The following is a 15,820-nucleotide window of genomic DNA, read 5'->3' as shown; positions in this document are numbered from 1 at the left end:
TTTCAAATAGACCAGGCTTTAGGGAGAGTTAGAATCTCTACCATGTGGCTAAAAAAAAATTGTATAACTATTTCTATTCAGGTAGGATTTCAGTTTCTCTTAAATTTCGTGTGATTGATAGGCCAGAAAACCTGAAGTGGCACCGTTTCTTTTTTATCTTATAATGCACTAGGTAAAGAAGATATATGAGCAAGGAAATGGTATGCAAGACTCCAAAGTTTATCTAACACATCAGAGAAACTGTCATTTATCACACCGACTTAAGCAATTAGTGTTGCTTCTTCCGATCAGAAATTAGCCCTAAGACTATTTGGAGAACAGACCCAAAAGTCTCTGGCTGGGTGGATAACAGCAAATACAGATGCTGTATGCAGCACCAACACAACAAATAGAGATTGTGTGTTTAAGGACCATTGCAGATTCCAGGCTGAGCATCCCACAAGATTGGTGAGATGGGATCGCCCCACCATCAGCTAATGCTCACATCATTGCTCTGCAGTAGACCCAATTCACCTGCACAGTATAAAAGAAAAAAGAACGAAGGTCATTGCCTCCTTCTGTTCTGTGCTGCTGGGCCACATCTTCTGCCTGCCCCGGGCTGGGGGAGGTACGGGAAGGCTGAGACTGAAGGCGGGTTTTGATAGACCTAATTGCACTCCATGACTAACAGCCACAGTGACTAATGAAGAGGCCTTTGCCAGACCTGCCGGGGTAACTGGAGGCCACAGTAGCCTCGAGTTCTAACAGAATGAGAAATGGCCACTTTTTATAACTTGCCAAAATGCCATCTTGCAGAGATGCTAATATATTAATATCTTAATGGCCTGTAATGGGATTGCAAAGGGACTGGGAAGCCAGAAACAGTCCTGGCTTGGGGGCATATGGGGACATTGTGCCTGGGCCACTCACACACCCATCAGCAGCCCAGAGCTCTGGCCAAGCAACCCTGAGTGGGATAATGAGGGTTCCCAGGACACCATGTAGCTGGAGTGGCATTGTATCCAGTTGTTGCCAGAGATCCAAAAAACGGAATAGTACAGAAATATTGGGCAGTGCTAAACACATGTTAAAGGACATTTCGCCATAGAAAGAGCCAAGGACTCAACAGTGCCATGTTTGGAGTGGGGTGGGTTTGCATGGGCTCAGCTGACGGAACGTTGGAGGGGCAGCTGAGCCACTGTGAGCCTCCAGGTGGAACCTTAGACCCTCTGTGAAGGCCCTGCGGAGGCCGTCTCAGTCTACGCAGTGTGACGTTGATGTTTGGAGAACCGCTCATCACGCAGGTCTGGAAGCCTCACTCCCGTGGTTATTAGCACATCCAGTCGTGGGTAGCAAAGAAACAGGTAACTCATGAAACAGTGATTTTGCTCATTGGTGACTGCAATGACTTTGGCTGGGGCAGAGGTGGAGACTCATCAGAAATGAGGTTCCTGGGGCATTTGTTCCGTTTCTCTATTCTAGGCAAGTAGCTTCCAAACCTGGCTCCTCGACCATTGCTTGGAGTACTTATTCGAAATGCAGATTCCTGGTCTCCAACCCCAAAGATTCTGATCCAGCAGGTATGGGGTGTGCCCGGGAATCTGCATTTCTATCAGGTGCTCCAGGTGATCCCAGAACAGGGGATCCAAGGACCTATGTTTGGGAATAACGCCTCTAGCGCCCCATCTCCATATTATCATCATCCATTACTGAGAGTCCGTTGAGCCTCAGATGAGGAGCCCGGGAAACACCCAGGTTGTTCCTGGGCTCCCACCTGACACACCACGTGTCCTGGGGACGTGTCTTCTCTGAGCTCCACACCACCCTTCTAGCACACACACTCCACACCAGTTCAGCTCAGGAAATGTTTATTGGGCACCTATGACGGGCAAGGCACAGTACCAGGTGCAGTGGGTACAAAGACAAGGCTAGCCCACCCTCCAGAGGCTTGCAGTCCAGCTGGGAGAGAGACACACTCGCAGGTAACAAAAATACAAGGCAGAAGGAGGTGGGCTCCGTGGCAGAGGCGAAAACAGTGGGGGAGCAGGGAGCAGGGAAAGATCAGCTATACCTCGGCCCATCAGATGCTAAATGCAGGGAGTGACGCTCAGCCCGTCCCTGGGAGGTGGGGAGGACTCGCACAGTGGACTGACAGAGAAGGACACTTCCGGCTCAGGCGAGGTGTAGAGGTGGGAAAGTACAATGGAAGTTCGGAGAACAGAGACATCTGCCAAGACCGAAACACGGATGCCACAGGGAGAGCAGAGGGAGCTAAAGCCGGGGAAGCGTTTTCAGGGCAGATGGTGGAGGGTCTCCTTACAGTAAGGAGATGTGACTTCATTCCATAGGCAATGGTGAGCCATTGAAGGTTCCTGAGCGAGGGGGTGACAGGACCTCATTTCCTCGCTTCTGTGAGTTGATACATGCTGTAATACGTGATTAGCTTTATCCTGGGTGTTAACCTTACTCTATGGACTCACACCCTCTCTTGATCTCAAAGCAGAAACCAACCTGGGCCCTGTGGCCAAACATACAGTTGATCCTTGAACAACACAGGTTTGAACTGTGCAAGTCACTTATATGTGGATTGTCAGCCAAACACAGATTGAAAATACGGTATTTGTGATGCAAAACCCACGTATGTGGAGGGCCGACTGTCCACACACACAGGTTCCGCAGGGCCAACCGTGAAGGACTTGTGTGGGTGGATTTGGGTACATGCAGGGGTCCTTCCTGGAACCAAACCCCCAGGTGTTCTCAGGGACGACTGTACTTTCCCGGGCTGCACAAAGGAAGCAGTGGCCTTAACTAGGTAAACTTTGAGCTCACCCGACAGCTTTCTACCACCTCCGCAGAAAAGGAAGTGAGGCTTTCCAGAACCATCTGAGAGGAAGGGGCAGGGCACAAGGAAGGTATCCCTGAACTTCTGTCATCTAAGCAGGGCAAGGATAAGCTGCAGAGGAATGGTAGTGCAAAAGAGAGCGGTGGAGAGGCACAAGAGATGCAATCAACATCATCCAAACTAAACCCTGTCCCAGGAGGACTTGTGGTATAACCCACCCCCCAGCCCCCGGGAGGGGAGAGCCTGCAGTCGGACCCCCGGATTGAGTAGATGGGGTTTCTAAGCGCTCTACACAGAGAGGGTCCCAGGACCCCGCCTAACTGTCCAGCGAGGCAGGGGAATGGCGCCCACTGCCACCCGGGCCGCCCCAGCCCGAGAAGGGATGCGAGGCCACTGCCGTCCAGGTGGACACGGCGATGCTGGTCAGCGCGGGCTCCCCCAGGACCTCCATGGCAGCCGAAGTGGGTGCTGGGGCGGAGAGCACGGAGGGGGGCGAGGTCACAGCCGGGTTCCCGAGGAGGAATGCCCCCGCGGTGCTGGCGTGCACCTCTGCGCCCGGCCCGGCGGGGGCCCCGCCACCGTTGCTGATGGTCACCAGGCACGGATAGGGGCTGCGGAGACAGAGAGAAGAGGGGCGTGTCCGATGGCACTCTGAGGGAGAAGTGCCCCCCGCAAGCCCGCGCACGGTGCTGAGGAGGGCAGGCCGCAGACTAGGCCTGACTTCTAGCTGTGACACGGATTGGCCCCATTTCTGCAGAAGAGCCGAGAGAAGCAGCGAGGTCCGGTGGAATGAGGATAAAATTAGGTGTCCTGAGACCCGGGTTCTGGTGCTGGCCCTGCCACTGGCAACTTACTCGGTGGACACAGCGTTTCATTCCTCCCGCCTCCCTTGTGGCCTGCATACACGGGCAGGGCAGCGAAAGGCAGGCACCGTGCGTGTGCCCCCTGCCCCCGCTGGCCCACGGGGGCATGTGGCTCGGTAAGCAGCACATGACACTGTCAGAAGACGTGGGCTTGAATCCCAGCTCCACCACTGCCTGGTTCCGTGACCTTGGCCAAATGATTTCATGTCTCTGAGTGTCATTTTTCTCATCTTCAAGATTTGGAGTGATAATTTTACATACCTTACAGAGATCGCTCTGAGGATTAGATGGGTATATGATGCCCAGCACCTGGCACTCAGTAAATGGGGGTTGTTATAAGGAAGTCCTCCGTTCCTGGTCTCCACCTGTCAGCTCTGGTCCCTGGCACAAAGGCTGGGGACTTGGGCCACTCTCCTTGCCTTCTCTAGTTCTACAGCACTGGGTCACAAACTTGGCTGCCCATTGGAAGCACTTAGTGAGTTTTAAAAACTAATACCGATGCCTGAGTCCCACCCCGAAAGGTTGATTCAACCGGTCTGGCATGCAGTCTGGGCATCAGAATTTTTTAAAGCTTCCCAGTCGATCACGATGTGCAGCAAAGCTTGTGTGTCCGTGTAGAACTCGCCGCTCAGGCCTGCAGCTGGAACAGGTGCAATGACCACCGATGTTCTCAGCCTTTAGTCACCACCTGTTCTGACATTTTAGAGTCTCTGCAGTGTCTGGCGCTGGATTGCTTGATAACACTGCATCGCATTGATACGTTATCAATGACGGCACTGAACATATTTGTGTTTTTCAAACAAAATCTTTACAGGGGAAAAAAACAGAAAAGAAAAAAACAGGGGGAAAAAAAAAAAAAAACCTTTACAAAGTCAGTAATGGGTTAAATAAGCCAACAGGGAAACCAGAGGTGGCAACACCACCCTGCACCCTGTGCCGTATGTCACATGCTACAGACCTCCTTGGACCTGCAGGGCCCATCCTCCGAGCTCCCAGAGCGCTCAGCATGCTGGGATTCTGGCCCTGCTGTCCAGAACAGGCTTTCCTGACTTATCACTTAGAGACGCTTTCTGATGCCTCCTGGGCCGGCGGGGGAACCACAGACTCTGAGTTACGCTGCTCGCTGTGTGACCTTCGGGAAGTTTCTAATGCCTCTGAGGTTTAGGCTCCTCATCAGTAAAAGAGGAAGTTTTATGCCTCGCAGATGTTGGTACTGCAGGTGACTTACGTAAAGTATCCGGCACAGAACTTGGCACGGGATTATCTAATATCCTCAAGGACCCTCAACTTCATGCTCTTCTCTCACCTCCTATCACAGCCCAAATCAATGCTTTTCCCTTCGGCCCCCAGACCAGCACCGTCCAACAGAAATGCAGTGCCAGCCACACATGTAAGTTGACATTTCCTAGTAGCCACACTTAGAAAAAGAAAATAATGAGCTTATTGTTAATGTTTTATGTAATTGAAAATATTTAAAATGCTATCATTTCAACATGTGTTTGGTATAAGAAATATTAGTGAAATTTTTATCCTTTGTTTCATACTAAGTCTTCGAAATCCTGAGCATCACACTCACAGCACATCTCAATGTGGACTAGCTGCATTTCAAGTGTTCAAGAGCCACAGGTGGCCGGTGGCGGCTGCACCGGAGCCTTGTGGGCCACATGTCGTCAGCAGCAGCTGGGAGCCCATTAGAAATGCAGAGTCTCAGGCCCCCACCCAGGCCTACTGATCAGATTCTGCATTTTAACAACACCCTCGGATGACTCCAAAACATTATAGTATGAGAAGCACTGCTGTAGACTAAAGGCCGTCACATTCTCCTAACTTTCTCTAGACCCCCCAAATCACAAGTCATCTGAAGTCTCCCCAAGTCCCATCTTTTAATTTGGAATCCCTTGTGGACCTTCTCAAAATTCTGCATACTCATATGAACATAGGAGCTGACACTTACAAAGCAGATTACTGCATTTTCTTATTTTGCTGCACACCTTAACTCCATGGAGTAGCTCGCACTGTTTCCATGCTACAGATAAGAAAGTTGAAACTTGGTAAGGCTAAGAAAATTGTCACCAAAGTCACCAAGTCAATGTAGGAGGTAGAACTGGGACTCGAACCCATGTCTGTCAGACCACAAGGTACCTTCTCTTTCCCCACCACAACGCGGATTTTCAGAAGTCAGAACTAAATGCAGATCTCTGGAATGTGGATTGTACCACAGGTCCCGTGCGTTACAGTTGGCCCTCTTGCCAGGGCTGTGGGCCAGGCACCCACAGCCTGTCCTCCTTTTAGGACAGGTGGCTTATGAGAATATGGAAAGCCAAGGGTCTTGATTTCTCAGTGTATAGTTACACTTTTCCTCTTTAGTTCCCCGATAGACAGTATCTGTCTGCTACCACCACAGTTTAAAGTATTTTTGACGGAGTTTAAGACAAATTATCTCAGGCTGTCGTGTTTTTCCCTTTAAAATATAAAATGCCAAAGCCACAAAAGAAAGAATATATGACCGAGCAGGTGCTTTCCCACGACTAGTTAAGAAAGGAGAACTCCGTCCTGTTGTCACCTTCACTTGCTAGTTAGTGGCTTAGAAACTGGGACAAAGACTCAGACCAAGCCACCCTAGGAAAAGGATGAACTTGAGTCCCCAGTGCCAAAGCAAACCCCCAAGACCGCCAACGAGTGCGCCGCTGGCGCCGGGCTTACCTAGGCCCTGGGTTGACGGGGCCGTTGGCGTGGGGCACGGACAGGAGGCTGGCGTGCGGCGCGGAGGATAAGGAAGTCCAGCTGTCGGGTCCCGAGAAAACTTGCAGATTATTGCTTGAGCTTTCTATCAAATTCACTTTGGGGAAATAACAACAGTTGAATTGAGGGTGCGTGTAGAACACAGGAAGATGGTGACCCATGACATTGCCCTGGGGCAAAATATACCCATGGCTTGTACTGCAGGCATCGACAGTTTGTTGGCGCTTTCTCAGGGAAACGGAAAAGAGGAAGGAACTTAGGTTTATTGACCGGCAACCATATATGCCAGGTATGGTTCGCAGTTTAATCTCCACAACAACTTCCCGTCTCCATTTTATAGACTAGGCTCAGAGAGGTAGGATGATTTGCCTCTGTGACACAGATCTGTCTGGCTCATTCCCCCACATTCACTGCCCTGTGAGCAGGGACCATAGCAGCCTCCCCTCAAGACGAGCCCAATTGCTCCAGCGTGCCAGATGAGATGTCTGAGGTCCGGGACCTTTACCCTTGTCAGCAGTCCCTGAGTAGATTTAAACATCTCAAGAATAGTGTCTTCTCATAGGATGGAAACGACTGTGAGATCTCACTTGTGTATGCAGCCTAAGAAAGTTCCTGCACAGAAGCACAGTAGACTGGTAGTGACCAGGGGCGGGGAGGTGGGGAAATGAGGAGATGCTGGTCAAGGTATACAAAGTTGCAGTTACGTAGGATGACCAAGTCTAGAGAAGGAATCTACAGCATGACGACTGTAGTCACTAATACTGTATAGGATACTGGACATTTGCAAAGAGAGTAGATTTCAGGTGCTCTCATCATAAAAAAATAAATAAATAAATAACCATGTGAGAAGATGGATATGTTAATTTGCTTGACTGTAGTAACATTTCACATGTGTATATCAAAACATCATGTTGTGCACTTTAAATACATATCATTTTTCTGGGGGGAAAAAGAATAATGTCTTCTATTTCTTTGAATCTCCATTTGCATAAATAGTGTGTATGTGTGTGTGTGTGTGTGTATATATATATATATATATATATATATGAGGGAAAGACAGAAAAGAGAAAGAGAGAGAAGAAGGAAGGGGAAAGGGGGAAAGGGAGGAAGTGGAGGAAGATTCCAGTGTGTATTCCCCATGCTATAGCTAGAACGTGTCCCCAGTTCATGTGTTGGAAACTTAGACCCCGGTGACACAGTGCTGAGAGGTGGGACCTTTCAGAGATGATTAGGCCACGAGGGCTCTGCCGTCATTAATAAATTAATGCCAATGCTGTGGGAGTGGGCTCCTTAGAGAAGGAAGCGTTCGGGCCCCCTTCCCGCCCTCTGTCACCCATAGAGGACTCCTGCCATATTATCATGCAGCAAAAAGACCCTCGCAAGACACCAGCACCTTGCTCTTGGGCTTTCCACCCTCCAGAACTGTGAAAAAATACATTTCTGTTGTTTATAAAGTACTCAGTCTCAGGGATTTTGTTACAGCACTGCACCTGAGACTACAGTGGACTAAGACGCCTGGCCATGCTGCTCTTTTCATGATCTGCACTTGCCACCTCCTCAGCCTTAGCCCTTGCATCTTCCATCCATCCCTCTACCCTCCGCTCCAAACCTGTCTCTGGACAGCCCGGGCTCTTTACCCTTCTGTGTCTTTGCTCTCCTGGACCACCTGCACCACTGCCTGTGTCACACGTCACACCATCTGCCTTTCACCCCTGCCCACTCCCACTCTGTCCTTTTCCATTCATTCTGCAAGGCTCAATTTAAATGTCAGCTCTTCTGGGCAGCTTTCGCTGCCCCACCGGGCGTATCAAATGCTCCTTTTCCTTCGTTCCCCTGGCACCTCGGCTTGTGTGGTTCACAAACTGTTTCTCAAACTTTCATGTGCACGTGAATCTCCTGGGGATATTCTTAAAGTGCAGACTCCGATTCAGGAGGACAACCTGAGAGTCTACTTTTCTAACAAGATTCTAGGTGATGCTGCAGGTCCGAGGACCCCATCAGAGCTCATGACATTGTATTATGATTCCTTATTTATGTATTTGTGTAGGCCTGAGCTCCTCCAGGGAAGAAACTGTGTCTTAATCACCTTCCTGCCCTCACTGCCTGTAGCAACCTGGTGCATCGCAGGTGCTCAGACGGCACGCTCTGGGTGATGACTACAGGAAAGAACCAGGAAGTCGAGTGAGACACTGCTCAGTTCTGATATCGTTAAGCTACATTTTCTCCCCTCCTGGCAGCAGCTGTTGAGGTCGCCGGCAGTGGCAGGCTAAGGAACATAGTGACAGTAGCTGGTGACCAGGAAAGCCCTCTACCAATGCAGAGTTCGGGGTGTCCCTGAAGAAGGAAGGAGGCTGGAACCTAAACACTCTTCACCATGTCCCATGCCACGAACTTTACTTGCTTTAGTGTCAATCTCTTCACATTGGTATAGAATCTCCATAAAGGTAGGGTATTTGCCCATTTTTTATGTGCCTAAAACAAAGCCTGGCATATAGTTGGTCCTCAATAAATATTTGTTGCATGAATAACTTTTTGTTGTTGTTGTTGTTGTTGTTCACCTAGGCTAGAGTGTTGCGGCATCAGTCTAGCTCACTGCAACCTCAAATTCCTGGCTCAAGCAATCCTCCTGCCTTGGCCTCCCTAGTAGCTGGGACTACAGGCATGTGCCACCACACCCAGCTAATTTTTTCTATTTTTAGTAAAGACAGGGTCTCATTCTTGCTCAGGCTGATCTCAAACTTCTGACCATAAGCGATCCTCCTGCCTTGGCCTCCCAGAGTGCTAGGATTACAGACGTGAGCCACCATGCCCAACCTGCATAAATAATTTAATGAAAAATTAACTTTTGTTATCATTTCTCCTTTCTTCCTACAAATCTAATAACTAGGCAAGGTCTAGGAAGCTTTCACAAGGCTAAGGTAGACAGGCAGCAGTCAATGAGGAAAAAAAGCACATAGACAATAGCGTTAACTTAAATAAACTATCAGACTGCAAAAATTATAGTTGGGTTTGCATGTCTCCAGCTGAATCAAGCTGAGGCCTGAACTATTAGAAGAAACCTTCCTAATAGTTCTCCAACACTGGACCCAGTATTCCCTGGACTGAGCCGTGAATGCAACAGCAGAAAATGGCCACGTGAAGGCTACGTGAACTGAGTGTCTTAGACCCACTCAATTTGGCTTGGCTTTTAGAGATGAACCTGAAACCACTCAGTACATCACCACCCTGGCCTTTCACACCCGTTGGAAACCAGGAGACTGAGTGTTTTATGAAATAATTGTAAAACACTAAGACTGTTATAACCAGTTCATAAAATATTTTTTTATAATTTATTTTTACTTTTATTTCTTTTTTTTTTAATTCAGTCTCTGTAGAGACTGTCAAAAATTGCCAATGCTGACTATACTTCAAGTTGTCATGTCGGGGTATTAGGGAAACTTTTCAATTAGCAATAATTGCATCTCAGATAAACCTCACTGGCTACGATACTGCCATTGCGCAAAACTGAGATCATCAAATATTAATACATAAAATAATAATAAAACATAGAAGTAATAATATACAATAATATTAGATATGCATTTTAGATGAAATGGGTTCCACCTTCAGACACTTCTTTTATTAGCTGTTCATCCCCTTCTCCCCCTGCCCCCCACCCCAGCCCACACCCCAAGAGTTTAATTAGCAGATCACACACCAGAGGGAGCGTGGTTTCTATGCATGTACGCAGAAGGGTAGGGGGCCTGCCGGTGTCCCCGGAGGCCCGAGTAGTGCTCACAGCCGTGGTGCGGGTGGGGGGCAGGCAGAGGCAAAGGAGCAGCGTACGGGTAGTTGGTGTTTCCTGCAGGGCACACGCCATCTGGATTGGAAAAGATCCAGCCTCCCACTGGAACAGAAAAGAGGAAGACGCAGAGACTGAGTCTGTGAACTTCCACATCAAAACTCAAGTGACTGGCTGTTTTGTGCAGCTACTAATACAGTTCTTGTGACACTGATGCCTTCCTGCGTGGGGTGCCCCCAGCCCAGCTGCGGCTGCCCTTGCCCACAAGCAGGTAACTCAGCCTCTCTGCAGGTGCAAGACCAGTCCTATCAAAGGACCCTGTCCAAGGGTGGAAAACCCCTTAAGGAACACTGGAATGTAGCTATGCCAATCTGAACCTGAAGTTAACAAAAATGCAAAAGTTAAGTTGCTTCTGACTTAATTTAATTAAAATGAAAGCCAGTCTAGGAGGCATTAAATGGACATGTAACTCACTGACCTACAGCTACTAGGGAATGTCCGGTGTGGTTACACAGTAAGAGCAGAGGCCTCTCTATTTCTGCCTAGTAGGAAGGTGTCTTCAGTTCTTACTCCAAGCAAGACAGAGCATAATCACTCCCATCACTCTCCACAAATAGAATTCTCATAGCACAAAGAGAGAGAAGGAGCTGGCCTAGCACACCTTGACAGCAAGCATTTTGCAGAATTTTTCAAAAGGCTGCAAAATACTTCATAGAAATTAGTTAGTGACGATTCTATACAGAATGAGTTAATGGGACTGAGACTTAGTAGTGCAGGCCCTGAAATAAGAAGCATGTGCTCTTACTGACCAGATCTTAGCTGAGAGATGCACAGATGGGGACTCAGACAGGACCAAAGCTATTCCTTAACAATACTGACTAGGCATTATTACCTGGGCTTCAACAATGAGGAAATGGATCTTGGTATTAGAATCTACTATCTTTGCTTTTTAAGTATAAGTAAACAATTGTACAGAATTCATATTACAGTCACTCTCAACAAATCCTCTTATCATCCTCATTTTCCCATTGTTCTATAAACCTATGGCACAAGGGGTCCTTACCTATCAATATTCAGGTGTCCAGAGGGCAAAACCAGGCAATGGCCCCTCAGGACCACTCAGTTTGTAGCACATAATATACACAACTCAAGGCTGGGCATGGTGGCTCACAACTGTAATCCTAGCACTCTGGGAGGCCAAGGTGATAGGATCACTTGAGATCAGGAGTTTGAGACCAGCCTAAGCAAGTGTGAGACCCCGTTTCTACTAAAACTATAAAAAACTAGCTGGGTGTGGTGGCATATGCCTATAGCCCCAGCTACTCAGGAGGCTGAGGCAAGAGGATCACTGAAGCCCAGGAGTTTGAGGTTGCTGTGAGCTAGGGTGACACCATGGCACTCTAGTCCAGGTGATAGAGCGAGACTCCATCTCAAAACAAACAAACAAACAAGCAAACAAACAAAATATATACACACACACCCCACAAGAAATCTGCTGAGATTATAACACATAAATTTTGAAACAGTGCAGTTCTGCACATTGCATATATATGACAAGAACTTGGAAAACCTAGGAGAAAATTGGATAATTTTCTGAATAAATTCCTACACACATACAACCTACCAAGAACCAAGAAGAAACGCAAAACCTGAATAAACCAATAACAAGAAATGAGATAGAAGCAGTAATAAAAGGTTTCCCATCATGGATAAGTCTAGGACCCAATGAATTTATTGCTGAATTCTCCAGCCATTCAAAAAAGAACTAAGGCCAATCCAAAAACTATTCCAAAAAATCGAGGAGGAAGGGTTATTCCCAAACTCATTCTATGAGGCCTTTATCACCCTGATACCAAAACCAAAGGCACAACAAAAAAAGAAAACTATGTGCCAATATCTCTGATGAACATAGATGCAAAAATCCTCAACAAAATACCAGCAAACTGATTTCTACAATACATTAAAAAGATTGTTCATCATGATCAAATGGGATTCATCTCAGGCATGCAAGGATGGTTCAATATACAAAAATCAATCAATGCGATACATGTTATCAACAGAACAAAGGACAAAAACCATATGATCATTTCAATTGATGCTGAAAAAGCATCTGATAAAATTCAACACCACTTCATGATTAAAACTCTCAAAAAACTAGGTATAGAAGGAACATACCGCAATATTATAAATGCCATATATGATACACTCACAGCTAGTCTCATACTGAATGGGGAAAAGCTGAAAGCCTTTATTCTAAAATCTAAAACAAGACAAGGATGCCCACTTTCACCACTGTTACTCAACATAGTACTGGAAGTTCTAGCTAGAGCAATCAGACAAGAGAAAAACATAAAAGGCATGCAAATTGGGAAGGAAGAAGTCAAATTATCTTTGTTTGCAGATAATATGATCTTATATCTAGAAAAACCTAAAGACTCCACAAAAATACAATTAGAACCAATAAACAAATTCAGTAAAGTTGCAGAATACAAAATCAACATACAAAATGCTACTGAGCATTTCTGTATGCCAACAGTAAACAATGTGAAAAAGAAACCAAGAAAATAATCCCATTTGCAATAACTACAAATAAAATAAAATACCTAGGAATAAACTTGACCAAAAAAATGAAAGACCCCAATAACAAAAATGTAAAACATTGATAAAAAATAGAAAAGGACATACAAAAGGGAAAAATATTCCATACTCATGGATTGGAAAAATCAACATTGTTAAAATGTCCATACTACACAAAGTAATCTACAAATTCAATACAATCCCCATCAAAATATCAATTACATTCTTCACAGAAATAAAAAAAAAATCCTAAAATTTATATGGAACCACCAAAGACCCTGAATTGCCAAAGCCATTTTGAACAAAAAGAGAAAAACTGGAGGAAACACATTACCTGATTTCAAATTATACTACAGAGCCATAGTAACCAAAACAGCATGGTATTGACATAAAAGCAGACACACAAACCAATGGATCAGAGTAGAGAACCCAAAAATAAATCCACACATCTATAGTGAACTTATCTTCAACAAAGATGCCGAGAACATACAGTGATGAAAGGATGATCTCTTCAATAAATGGTGTTGGGAAAATTGGATATCTATATGCAAAAGAATGACACTAGACCCTTATCTCTCACCATATACAAAAATCAAATCAAAATGTATTAAATACTTAAATCTAAGACCTGAAATTATGAAACTACTAAAATAAAACAGTAGGGAAATACTTCAGGATATTGGTTTCTTTTCTTTTCTTTCTTTCTTTCTCTCTCTTTTTTTTTTTTTTTTTTTTTTTTGAGACAGAGCCCAGGCTAGAGTGCCATGGCATCAGCCTAGCTCACAGCAACCTCAAACTCCTGGGCTCCTCCTGCCTCTGCCTCCAGAGTAGCTGGTACTACAGGTGCATGCAACCTTGCCCGTCTAAGTTTTTCTATTTTTAGTAGAGATGGGATCTCACTCTTGCTCAGGCTGGTCTCCAATTCCTAACTTCAAGTGATCCTCCTACCTCTGCCTCCCAGAGTGCTAGGATTACAGACATGAACCATCACACCCACTCAGGGCATTGGTTTAGGCAAGGACTTCTTGAGTAATACCCACAAAGCACAGGCAATCAAAGCAAAATTGGACAAACAGAACCATATCAAGCTAAAAAGCTTCTGCACTGCAAAGGAAACAATCAATGAAGAGAAGAGACAATCCCACAGAATGGGAGAAAATATCTGCAAACTACCCACTTGACATGGGACAAATAACTAGAATATATATAAAGAGCTCCAACATTGCAGGAGGAAAAAAATCAAATAATGCAATTTAAAATGGGCAAAGGATCTGAATAGACATTTCTCAAAAGAAGACATACAAATAGTCAACAGGTATATGAAAAAAACGTTCAACATTATTAGTCATCAGAGAAATGCAAATCAAAAATCCAATGCCATATCATCTCACAGCAGTTAAAATAGCTTTTATCAAAAAGGTAGGCAATAATGAATGATGATGAGGATATGAAGAAAGGGGAACCCTAGTACACTCTTGGTGGGAATGTAAATTAGTGCAACCACTGTGGAAAACAGTATGGAAGTTCCTCCAAAAACTAAAAGGTAGTTTTACTAAAACTACCTTCAGTCATAAGGTAATCAGACCTTATGACTCAGCAATCCCACTGCTGGCTATATATACAAAGGAGAGGAATTCAGTATATCGAAAAGAAATCCACACCCCATGTTTATTGCAGCACTATTCACAATAGCCAAGATTTAGAATCAACCTAAGTGTCCATCAACAGAAGAATGGATAAAGAAATTACGGTACAGGCCAGGCACGGTGGCTCACACCTATAATCCTAGCACTCTGGGAGGCTGAGGCAGGAGAATTGCTTGAGTTCAGGAGTTCGAGAATAGCCTAAGCAAGAGTGAGATCCTGTCTCTACCAAAATGAAAGACAAAAAAAAAAAAAAAAAAAACAGCTGGGCACTGCAGCTCACGCCTGGAGTCCCAGCTACCTGGGAGGCTGAGGCAGCAGGATTACTTAGAGCCTAGGAGTTCAAGGTTGCAGTGAGCTACAATGATGTCACTGCACTCTACCCAGGGTGACAGAGTGAAACTCTGTTTCAACAACAACAATACAAAAACAAGGCAATGGAACACCCCTCCCCACAAGCCCCCACCCATTCATAAAAAAAGGAAAAAATGTTACAAAAAAAAAAAAAAAAGAAGAAGAAATAATCATGGCACATATACACAGTGGAATACCACATAACCAGAAAAAAGGATTTGCAGCAACTTGGATGGAACTGGAGAACATTATGTTAAGTGAAATAAGCCAAGCACAGAAAGACAAATCTCTCAAGTTCTCATTCATATATAAGAGGTTCATATTAAAAACAATTCATCTCATGGAGTCAGAGAATAGAATGATGGTTACCAGAGGCTGGTAATGGCAGCAGGGAGGGGAAATAAAGTAGGGTTGGCTAATGGGCACAAAAATATAGTTAGATAATTAGATAGAATAAACAATATTTGATAGCACAATAAAGTGACCAGAATCAATAATAAGTTGGGGTATACTTTAAAATAACTAAAAGAGTGGAATGGGAATGTTCCTAACACTAAGAAATGAAAAACTCCTGAGGTGATGGATATCCCAACTGCCCTGATTTGATTAATTCACATTGTATGCCTGTATCAAAACATCACATGCACCCTATAGACAACTTTATGTATAATTACCGATATTTAAAAAAATAAAAACTAGAGTCTAAGAAATTCATCATTCTCAATCTTATCTCCTGCCTAAAATTTGTTTAAGCTCCCTAAGCCAATGACCACCTGGGAAAACAGAAAGGAATTCTGGGAATTCTGGAAAGGGCATAAACTTATGTGGAGCAGAAGGAATAACTTGCTGGGTGTCACTCTGGAACAGACCTTAAGCAGCCGGGACAGGCAACAAGTCCGAGTGTGGCGGGAGATCATTCCCAGTGTGACCCCACACCTGCCCCCTCCCGTGCACCCAACTCACAGTGAGAATAGGCCACATGCTGGCTCTCCGATACAGCCTCTGGAACGTCTTTTAGGTGATTCCTGAAAGAGTAACA

The 15,820-nt window shown here is 45.5% G+C and overlaps 1 protein-coding gene and 1 non-coding gene across 2 annotated transcripts in view; both read right to left on the bottom strand.

The window, feature by feature from the left end:
* Positions 1 to 3,137: 3,137 nt before the first annotated feature.
* TBX19 (T-box transcription factor 19) overlaps positions 3,138 to 15,820 on the bottom strand; it is a 28,826-nt gene continuing 16,143 nt past the window's right edge. The window contains exons 5-8 of the mRNA XM_012783888.3: positions 15,745 to 15,806; positions 10,124 to 10,312; positions 6,388 to 6,523; positions 3,138 to 3,432 (exon numbers count right to left, since the gene is read on the bottom strand). Coding sequence (XP_012639342.3) covers positions 3,138 to 3,432; positions 6,388 to 6,523; positions 10,124 to 10,312; positions 15,745 to 15,806 — 682 coding nt within the window. The remainder of the gene's footprint in view (positions 3,433 to 6,387; positions 6,524 to 10,123; positions 10,313 to 15,744; positions 15,807 to 15,820) is intronic.
* Positions 9,792 to 9,932, bottom strand: LOC142869660 (U4 spliceosomal RNA). Its single transcript, XR_012918240.1, has one exon. It is a non-coding gene; the product is annotated as a U4 spliceosomal RNA (small nuclear RNA).

This window comes from Microcebus murinus, chromosome 2, assembly GCF_040939455.1.
Source record: "Microcebus murinus isolate Inina chromosome 2, M.murinus_Inina_mat1.0, whole genome shotgun sequence".
Taxonomy (NCBI): Eukaryota; Metazoa; Chordata; class Mammalia; order Primates; family Cheirogaleidae; genus Microcebus; species Microcebus murinus.
The sequence above is the reverse complement of the archived record's forward strand: the minus strand, read 5'-3'. Positions and strand labels throughout refer to the sequence as shown.